The sequence below is a fragment of the Ricinus communis genome, chromosome 3, assembly GCF_019578655.1.
Source record: "Ricinus communis isolate WT05 ecotype wild-type chromosome 3, ASM1957865v1, whole genome shotgun sequence".
Lineage (NCBI taxonomy): Eukaryota > Viridiplantae > Streptophyta > Magnoliopsida > Malpighiales > Euphorbiaceae > Ricinus > Ricinus communis.
In genome coordinates, this window is record NC_063258.1 from 22,164,703 (window position 1) to 22,175,461 (window position 10,759).

General features: G+C 32.9%; 1 protein-coding gene across 2 annotated transcripts; it reads right to left on the minus strand.

Annotated features, from left to right (window-relative positions):
• Positions 1–743: 743 nt before the first annotated feature.
• LOC8263544 (flavonoid 3-O-glucosyltransferase) lies at positions 744–10,435 on the minus strand. 2 transcript variants are annotated; one of them, XM_015728187.3, is made up of 2 exons: positions 9,728–10,435; positions 744–1,818 (listed from the first exon to the last, which is right to left on the minus strand). In XM_015728187.3, exons 1-2 carry the CDS (start codon positions 10,221–10,223, stop codon positions 956–958), a joined length of 1,359 nt encoding a protein of 452 aa, XP_015583673.1. In that variant the 5' UTR covers positions 10,224–10,435; the 3' UTR covers positions 744–955. The 2 variants fall into 2 exon arrangements, with proteins under 2 accessions (XP_015583673.1, XP_002533888.1); XM_002533842.3 differs by having other exon boundaries at positions 744–1,821; positions 9,728–10,434.
• Positions 10,436–10,759: the final 324 nt, after the last annotated feature.

Below are 10,759 nucleotides of genomic sequence, written 5' to 3' on the forward strand. Positions count from 1 at the left end.
CTTAAAAGAAATTGAATCTAAATAATGATTTTCTTTTAGCATGTTGAAGTTAAATTGTATATTATCATTGTAGTGTCTAGTTTTCTTAGACTAGGACTTATATGTTAAGATTTTGAAAATATAGATTAATTTGTGTATTGTACAAATTCCCCCGCTCACTTATAAATTAGAAATATCAATTTTCTTTTTCTAAAAAATTATTATGTAAATTTAATCTATCTCGTCATCCAAAAATTCATCTAATGAAATAATTTGATTATATTTATTTTATAATAATAATAATAATAATAATAATAATAATAATAATTTTATCTAAAAGAATTATTTTGTTGATTTTTTAACTATCTTGTTAATTTTAGGAATAAAACTCACATGTAAAAATGGAATCAAATGCTGTCATTTCATTGGATGAGTCTTTCAATGACGGACTGAATCAGGACCATATAATATCTTTTTAGAAATTTTTTATCTAAATTTGATATATATCGACGCCTATACACCAAACCGACATATATTGACATATATTTATTTGTTTTAAATAATAAAATATATGTCAATTATTTAATATCAAACTGTATAAGAATATTTTTTTAACTCTTTCATTCTATAAAAAAAAAAAAAAAGAATTCAAAACGTTAAAGAGATAATCCACCCAAAACAATTATAATGCAACAGCTAAGAAAAGAAAGTAAGATTATTTTGTTTAAGACAAAGTAAGTATTAGTGATGTGTGAATTCTCAAATTACTAAATTGGCCTTTTGATATCATCTTCATTGTTCTAGAAACAAAAGGAAAAAGGAATGATAGAACCTAATCAAGTTTCTTTGTTTTAGGAAGAAACCTAATCAAGTTTCCTGTTCAAGTACAGGGATATTATTCACTAACTATAATCCAACACTGAAACTAAACATGTTACCTCCACATTTAATAACTTACATCTTCTTAATATAATTACTATGTTACGACCTTCACCAAGGTTTCAAAGTTTGCAGTAGAGCTACCATGTGAACTGGCTGCATCAAAAGCAAGTTTCTTCAGGTCTTCAAGTTTGCGTTTCATTTGCTTCCCTTCTGCACTTAACAATACAAGTTCTAATGCTTTTATTGCATTATCCTTGGTGATAGTCCCACCTTCAATCTCCACGCCAACACCCCATACAGCTTCCACTGTCCAGGTATTCAAATACTGATCGCCGAAGAACGGTCTGCATATCAATGGCACACCACCAGCAATACTTTCTAGAACTGAATTCCATCCACAATGTGTCATAAAAGCCCTAGTTGAAGTATGTTGCAGAATGTTCAACTGGGGTGCCCAAGAAACAATTTTACCCTTCTCCTTAGTCCTGTCAAGAAACCCTTTTGGCAATTTCTCCTCAGGATTTCCTCTAAATGACCAAATAAAAGGGAACCCACAAGCCTCTAATGCTTCTGCTAGTGCGGATAGCTCATGAGGTGGTGGCATAATCACACTTCCAAAACTAATGTATACAACTGAATCTTTCTTTTGCTTGTCTAACCATTCTAAGCAACTTTGTGGATCATAAAAATTCTGGTCTGGCAATGTCAATACAAGGGGACCAATATTGAGAAAGTTCTGAAGTTTTGGTTTGAATTCATCCAAAAGAGCAGCATCTAATTCTTCAAATGAGTTTATAGCAACTGAATTTGCTCTTGGTAGCATTAGTCCCATTTTATGTAACATTGTTGGGAAAGCTGCAGTCAAGTCTTCAGCTATTATTTCTGCAGGAATGCGAGAAGGTGGTAGTGCAGAAAATCCCGGAAGGAAGTCTACTGATTTTTCTAGTTCGATAGTTCCTGCTGCCATAAGAACAAACCCGATCAGAAAGATTCAGAAACGATCAGTATTTGAAAGCCAAGCACTAGCTCTTAGACACAACTTAGTCCTCAAGAATTACAAGTCTAGAAATTCATGATGTTTGTTCTGTATAATTCTTATGGTGATAAAATCTAACAGTTTTTGTAGATGAGAGACTCGAATTCCAGAAGACCAACCAGGCTACCACCTTATGGGCGGGGGGCTTATCATAGATAGGACTCACTCATTTTGAGTGGCAACTCCCATGATATCACTGAAATTATATCGTAGAGAATATGGTCTATAAGAAAAGGGGAAAAAAGGAAGAAGCAAAAATATAGAACTGAGTGTAAATATATATATATAAATTTCAGTTCAGAAAATTAGTTCAACGAAGAGGTTTCAAAGAATTTTCTTTAGTAAATAATTATAAAATTATGAATTATTTATACAGTAAGACGAAGTTGATTTTTTGAAAAATTATTAGTTAATTATTAATTTATCAAAAATTAAGTATAAAAAGGTTAACTGTATTTATTAGTTCTTACAGTAAATTTGTCATGATAGATAATTTTATTAAGTTTTAACAATTTAATCTTACACTTAATTATATAGAAATTTTCTTCCCTAGCATCTGTCTACGGGTTGACCAATCTTTCTGTTTCACTCCAAAAATGGGCCATCCATAATGGAAGGTCAATTCACCTTTAGTTTAGAATCACAAAAGGAACCAAAACACCTAAGCTCTTCATATATTTCCATTTGTCTCTAAAATCAAACTTAATTCTTGAAAAGTAACATAAGAGAACGTTTCTTGTATTCAGTGTAAATGCACTAGTTATTTTCAAAAGATATAAACCAACAAATTTATATACAAAACAGAAAACTTAACTTACTAACTATTCCACTAATAAACTGACAACTTAGCAACTATACAACAATGATTTATTAAACTAACCCTTACTAACATTGTGCTTATACTCCCCTCAAGATGAAGATAAATATTAAGAACACTCATTTTGTCCAACAGAGTGTTGAATTGCTTAGGATTCAACGCCTTGGTAAACAAATAAGCACTCTGCTCTTGAGTCTTAATGTAAACAAGCTTGATCAATCCTTCAACAATCTTGTCTCTAATGAAGTGACAAACCAATTCAATATGCTTGGTCCTTTCATAAAAGAATTGATTATTGCATATGTGAATTGCTCACACATTGTCACAGAAAAGCTCAGCTGATTGTTTGAGTTCAACTTATAAATCTTTAAGCAAAAAGATAATCTAGATAATCTCACAAACTGTCGAGGCTATTGCCTTAGATTCTGCCTTAGTTGAGCTCCTTGTCACAACAATTTGCTTCTTAGCTTTACAAATGATTAAAGATTCAATATGTTTGGTCTTTTCATGAAAAATAGGATTATTGCATATGTGAATTGCTAACACATTATCACAGAAAAGCTCAACTGATTGTTTAAGTTCAACTTGTAAATCTTTAAGCAAAAAATATAATCCAAATAATCTCATAAGTTGTCGAAGCCATTGTCCTATATTCTGCCTCAATTGAGCTCCTTGCGACAACAGTTTGCTTCTTAACTTTCTTGTTAATTAAAGATTCACCAAAGAAGATGCAAAATCCTGTCAATAAAATTTTAGAGTTTTTACAACCAACCCAATCATTATCTGAATAACCCTTCAATGTAAAATCTGACTTGAAAGAGAAAAAGATTACTTGTCCTGGTGCACTCTTCAAATACTTAAAGTCTTTATATGCTGTATTCAAATGATCAATTGATGGCTTATCCATAAACTGAGTGAGAATATGGATAGTGTTGATAAGTTAGAATAACTAATTAGTTTTTGTTTGTTAGAGATATGGATAAACATTCTAAGGTTTAGGGATAAGATAAATCAGTTCCTGATCTAAGATTTTTTATCCTTTAGCTAGTCTATATAAGTTGTGTTTTTCCTATGTTTGAAATATGAAAAAAATAAGAGAATATTTCTCTTTTTTCCTTTCTCTATAAAATTCTACATGGTATTAAAGCTTAAGGCTTGATCATGAATTTTAAGGCTGCCATGGTTGGCTCTAGTTCAGCCACTTCAGAAGCTAGCAGTGGTGTTACACCATCAGGGGGAGTTTCTCAGTTACTTCCACCTGTTCCTAATAACAGTGCTCGGTATAAAAAGAAAATTGAAAGAGACAAGTATTTGTTTTCTTGGCTGGTTTAAACAAAAATCTTAATGAGGTTCATGGATGTATATTAGGAAAAAATCCTTTACCAACTATTAGAGAAGTTTTTTCAGAAGTGCGTAGAGAAGAAGCACGACGAAAAGTGATGCTGAAAATTATGAACCAAAAATAGATGTTGACGGATCTGCTCTTGTAACTCGAGGTACAGACTTAAGGGGAAAGCAGAAACCCTAGTGTGATCATTGTCGAAAGTCATGGCATACTCGAGATACTTGCTGGAAATTGCATGGGAAACTGAAGAAGAAAACAAACAGCGACAACACCAAGTTAGGGGGAGATGTACGCACTTTTCAATCTAGCGATACTAATCCGGAGCAGCAGTCTTCTTCTGAATCTCTTCCTTTTACCAAGGAACAGATAGAACACCTGTATAAAATGTCTAAGTCCCAAACTTTAGAAAAATCTAACATGTCTTGTTCTTTTGCACAATCAGATAATTCTTTCATTGCAGCCATAGCTTATTCCAAACCCCATGGCACTTGGATATTAGATTCAAGTGCTACTGATCACATGTCTGGCAATTCGCAAATTTTTTCCTTTTATATACCTTGTGCAGGAAATCAAAAGGTTAAAATTGCAGATGGTTCCTTGAACCAAGGTATGTAAGCTAAAGCAATCTTTATATGGCCTTAAACAATCTCCTAGAGCATGGTTCGAGAGGTTCACAAAGTTTGTTAAAGGTCAAGGTTATAATCAAAGTCAATCTGATCATACTCTTTTCATAAAGAGTTCTCTTGAAGATAAAACTTCTGTTTAAATTGTCTATGTAGATGATATAATTTTGACTGGAGATAATATAATTGAAATGAGTAGATTGAAATAAAACCTAGCCAAGGAGTTTGAAATTAAAGATCTAGGCCAACTAAGATACTTTCTTGCAATGGAAGTGGCAAGGTCAAAGAAAGGCATTGTTGTCTTACAACGAAAGTATATTCTGGATCTCTTGAAAGAAACTAGAATGAGTGGTTGCAGACCTTCTAAAACTCCAATTGAAGCTAATTCTAGACTTGGGGAGGTAAAGAATGGTGTTCCAATAGACACAGGAAGATATCAGAGGTTGGTTAGAAAACTGATTTACTTATCACATACTCGTCCGGACATTGGTTTCGCTGTAAACTTGGTAAGTCAGTTTATGTATTCTCCATATGAAGAACATCTTGAAGCTGTATATCAGATTCTTCATTATTTGAAAAATACACCAGGAAAAGAACTTCTTTTCAAGAAAAATGAAAAAAGAGGAGTTGAGGCGTACACGGATGTGATTGGGCAAGTTCAATCACTGATAGAATGTCAACTTCTGGATACTGCACAATTGTTTGGGGAAATTTAGTCACATGGAGAAGTAAAAAGCAGAATGTAATTGCTAGAAGTAGTGCTGAGGCATAATTCATATCAATGGCACAAGGAGTGTGTGAGATTCTTTGGCTGAAAAGGGTTTTACAAGAGCTTCAAAGATCTGTGAGTTTACCTATGAAGCTGTATTGTGACAACAAGGCAGCTATCAGTATTGCTCATAATCATGTTTTATATGACATGACAGAATATGTTGAATTGATAGACACTTCATAAGAGAAAAACTTGAAGAAGGAATTATCTGTACTCCATTTGTACCAACCACACAGCAGGTGGCAGATATTTTAACTAAAGGGTTGTTTAGACAACAATTTGAATTCAAGTTAGCAAGTTGGGCATGACATATATATTTGCTCCAACTTGAGGGGGAGTGTTGATAAGTTAGAATAACTAATTAATTTTTATTTGTTAGAGATATGGATAAACATTCTAAGGTTTAGGGGTAAGATAAATCAGTTCCTGATCTAAGATTTTTTATCCTTTAGCTAGTCTATATAAGTTGTGTTTTTCCTATGTTTGAAATGTGAAAAGAATAAGAGAATATTTCTCTTTTTTCCTTTCTCTATAAAATTCTACAGATAACATAAGAAATATCTAGCCTAGTTACAGTCAAGTACAACAACTTGCCAACTAACTGTTGATATACAGAACAATCTTCAACAAAACCTTCTACAAACTGCATCGATTTATGTTTGACTTCAATTGGAATGTTATTAGGCTTAGTACCCAAGTAACCAAATTCTTCAAGCAAATTCAATGTGTATTTTCTTTGATAAATAGAAATCCATGTCTTGTTTCTAGCAATTTCAAGGCCAATAAAATACTCCAAATCACTAAGATTCTTCAACTTAAAATTGGAACTTAACAATTCTTTCAATTCAGCTGCCAATTCATTACTTGAACTTGCAACTAAGATGTCATCTACAAAAACTAGGACAATAATAAAATCTAAACTAACTTATCTAATAAACATAGAGTAGTTGCTTTAGATTTCAAATAACCATTCCTAGTCAAACAATCTGTCAACTTAGCATTCAATTGTCTAGAAGACTACTTAAGACCATACAAAGATTTCTGCAACTTGCATACCATCTTATTATTGCCAATATAAGATTTTCCATATTTACAATTTTGTATATGCCCCCCTAAAGATGGAAACCTTGTGGCAATTTCATATAAACATCTTCCATAATATCCCCATTCAAAAAGTATTATTAGCATCCAAGAGAGAGAGACCAAAAGTAATCTGACAGTAGTATGCTTTACCACTAGATTAAAAAATTTCTGAAATTTAAATCTATACCTTGGCGACCAAACAAGCCTTGTATTTTTCTATAGAACCATCAAACTGATGCTTAATCTTGTAAACCCACTTTGAACTAATAATACGTTGTCCAGGAGGCAAAGGAACAATTGTCTAAGTGTTGTTAGCAGTCAAAGCATCTAATACTTTATATAGCTTGGGAGTAAGAAGAATGTTCAATGTTTGTAGAAATAGATAAAATAAAATTTTTATACAGAAGGAGAAAGATGAGAATTTAAAATATAATTTTAGATTGGATATGCAGTAGAACAAGAAAAAAAATAGAAAAGAATTGAGAAGAAACATGTAATAAATGATGATAATCATGCAAATAAGATGGAATTCTAGGAACTCCCTTACTGTTACTAGATGACAAAATAGTAGGAGTAGAAGAAGTAACATTGAGAGATACATAATTAAGAGACACATTATAAGGCATAGAAGAAGAAGGAACAAAAAGGAGAAAGAGGAATTGAAGGAAGATTAGAAAACAGATCATAATGGATATCGTGATTAGAGAATTCAGGCGAACAAGATCTAGAAGAAATAGAAGACTCGTTAGAGAAAGAAAAAATAGATTCATAGAATTGTAATCTCTAAAATTAAAGGTAGACTTAGTTTCTAAATCATAAACCTTGTAACCTTGATTCCAATAGGATAGCCTAGAAAAATGCATTTTCTAGACCCGATATCAAACTTTTTCTTGAGATTAGCAATAGAAGAAGCAAAACATACGCAGCCAAACACTCTAAAATTGTTGTAAAAAGGCAATTTCTTGATCCAAAAAGACTCTTGTTCCCAAAAAAAGGAGTAGGAATTCTATTGATTATATATGTTCTTGTAAAAACTGCATCACCCCAGAAATATATAGGTAAATCTGCTTGAAATAACAAAGAATCAGCAACATTAAGGTGTTGCTGTTTCCTCTCATCAACTCCATTTTTTTGAGGGGTATAGACACAAGACTTTTGAAATATAATGCCCTTAGCAGCATAGAAAAGAAAAAGAGCGATTCCAGGACCATTGTTTGTCCTAATTTGTTTAATATAGACTTGGGATTAAATAAGAATAAGATTGTAAAAGCTTTGCAGTGGCTGTGAGGTCTGTGATTTATGTTGCATAAGAAAAGGTCAAGTAGTTTTAGAGAAATCATCAACTATAGTTAAGAAATAGTGATTGCTAGCTAAATCTTTTGGGGAATAAGGGCCCTAAATCTCAACATGTATAAGGTCAAAAGGAGTTGTAGTGCTAGGAACGTGAATAGGAAAAGAATTTCTCTTTTGCTTAGCTTTATGAAAGCAGTACAAGGCTTCGAAATAGAAACATGAACATCATGAACAACAAACTAAAGAAGTTTAATTTTGTCTAAACAAGGATGATCTAAACGACAATGCTATGTATCAAAAGTGGCATGAGCAACAAAACTATAAACTAAACTATCTATATTATCACAAGATGAAATGATAGAATTAAAGGTAGTTGGTTTCTGTGCAAACTTAGGTAGCTGCAAAAAGTAAAGACCATTTGATATTTTAGCATGTCCAATCTTCATGCATGATGAGTGGACCTGAGCGTGAATGAAATAATATTCATGCAAGAAATTGAAAAAAAACTTGTTAGAACAAGTAAGCTTACTAACAAAGGAAAAGGAAGGGACAAGAACATGTTGTAAGATTAATGAAGGCAAAAGATGTACAGTTCTAATATGTGTGACTGGAGCCTTTTTACCATTAGGAAATTGTACAAATACATTATGGACAAGATTAGATGATGTGAAGTATGCTGGTGAACAAATGATATGATCTGTTGAACCAGTATCAATAATCCATGAGTGATTAACATGTAGAGAATTGTGAAGCACAACATGGTAAACATGAGCAGAATGAATTAAAAGAATACCTGCCATGTTAAAAAAAGATTGAACATGGAAGGTTGTGAAAGGTCAGAAGTGATAGATTGATCATTAAGTAAAGTTATGAGTTTCTGAAGTTGATGTTATGACAAGCTTATCTAAGGCAAGTGTGTTTTTGAACCAGCTCAACTTGAATCATTGGAATCAAAATGAGAAACTTGATTTAGATACCCTAACTGTTGATTCTGATCAAGAGATTTAGGCTTAAAATTGGGAAAAATAGTAATTCTGTAGCATTTCTCCTTATAATGTCCATTTTTACCATAATGAGAACAAATAAATTTTGAGAGACATTTATCCTTAGTGTGACCAATTTTACCACTTTAAAGCACTTCAAATATAATTTGCCTTGTTAGACTGCCATAGTAGAAACTTCAGTGAAAGATGGAGCTTGAAGATGAATTTCTTTGTGATTCCTCTCTTAATACCATATTGTAAGTATTGGAAAAGGCTTTAGCAATATAACCTGAGATCTAAGACCTTCAAACTCTCATTAAGGCCATTAAGGAATCTAAAAATATAATCCTTTTGTTGCACCTCAACATACTTGCCAAAACAATTATTATTACATTTCCACATTCATAATGAGGCATAGGTCCATAGCTCCTTAATTCCTCCCAAATAGCATTCAACTCAGTAAATTAAGAGTCAATAGAACTAGTACCTTTAGTAACAGTACAAAGTAAATTTTGAAAATGACAAATCTTAGTATCATCTGGTTCAGAAAATCTCAAATCGAGTGTCTGCCAAATTTAAGAATCAACACTCATGTAAAATACTGTTAAGGCAATAATAGGTGAAATTAATTGAAGCAATCAAGTAATGAGAAGATTATTGCAACGGTTCCAAGGCAAAAATAAAGGATCTACTTCATTTGGCTTAGAAATTGCGACATGAAAGAACCCTTGCTTATTTTGTATAGAAACAACAAGAAGAAAATAACGTTTTCAAGAAACAAAGTTGTTCAAAGTCAATTCTGAAGTAACAACCATTGAGTTGTGATTTTTAGAATGATGCAAGAAATAGGGTGTTTAAGATTTTTCTAAAAGAAAATGACAATCCACAAATAAAAAACAAAACGAACTAATTACCGTTAACTCCCAGTTTTTCTCTGATTAGGTCAGTTTCAAGATGCATGAGAAGAGAACGAGGTCCAGCAGTCCAGAGTGCAACCCAAGGAATCTGCAAATCCTGAGCCATTTCGGCCGCAAACCAAAAGAACGCATCCGTAATAATACAACTAAATGCCATTCCTGACTCTTTCACGGCCGCATCCATAGCACTCTTAAAGTTCCCTGGCGTAGCCTTCAGGAAATTCTCCACAGGCTCCAAAGGGTTCCCTGAGAAAACATAGTTCACTGGCATTCCATCTTCTACGTTGAAGGACTTTACAGCCTCCGAACTCTTGTGTTTTTTGAAGATCGTGGCATTGGATTCAGCAGTGCTGAAGAAGGAAAACAGAGCATGAGGGGACGCCGTGGATAGCCTGCCTACGAGGCTGAGAAGAGGGGCTCCATGTGTTGCAAATGGAAATGCAAGAACGGCAACGTGTTTTGTGAAATTATTATTATTGTTGTTGTCAGGCATTCTGAAAGAGGAGAAATTGGGTTTGATTGATTGGAGAAATTCTGAAAGAGGAGATGTAGAATTGGGTCTTGGCCAACAGGACAATGCCTGGTGTAAGCTGATCAGTACAGCTAAGTTTATGATGGCACAAAAAGCGTGAGGATTCTCGTGGTTATCTTTATGGTTGTTACTATATTTTGTGAGCTTCGGATGATATGGGTACAGATTAAATTTTCAAATTAATAAAAAAAATAATAGACATAAATTCTTGATTTATTACCATCTCATGTGGTAGGTTGGTGGGAGAACTTGGTATATAATATACACACACAATTTGATCCATGTTCGATTCTAATAGTTTGATCCACAGATTTTAGTTGAGCTATTGTGGGATTCATGATCGACAATCAGAGCGATCAGAATACTCTTTTTTCTAAAAAACTGACTCATCTTTTTCCTCGATAAAGAAATACATTATAATTTTTTTTTATTTACAACTTAACATCTTTAAATTTTTAAAAGTATTTCGATAATTAATCCGATAGTAGATTTTCTAT

Coding starts and splice junctions, on each gene's coding strand:
- LOC8263544 (XM_002533842.3), bottom strand. CDS start 10,223: ATGCCTGACAACAACAATAATAATAATTTCACAAAACACGTTGCCGTT. Junction 1,822..9,727: donor AGAAAAACTGGGAGTTAACG/GTAATTAGTTCG, acceptor TTCTTATGGCAG/CAGGAACTATCGAACTAGAA.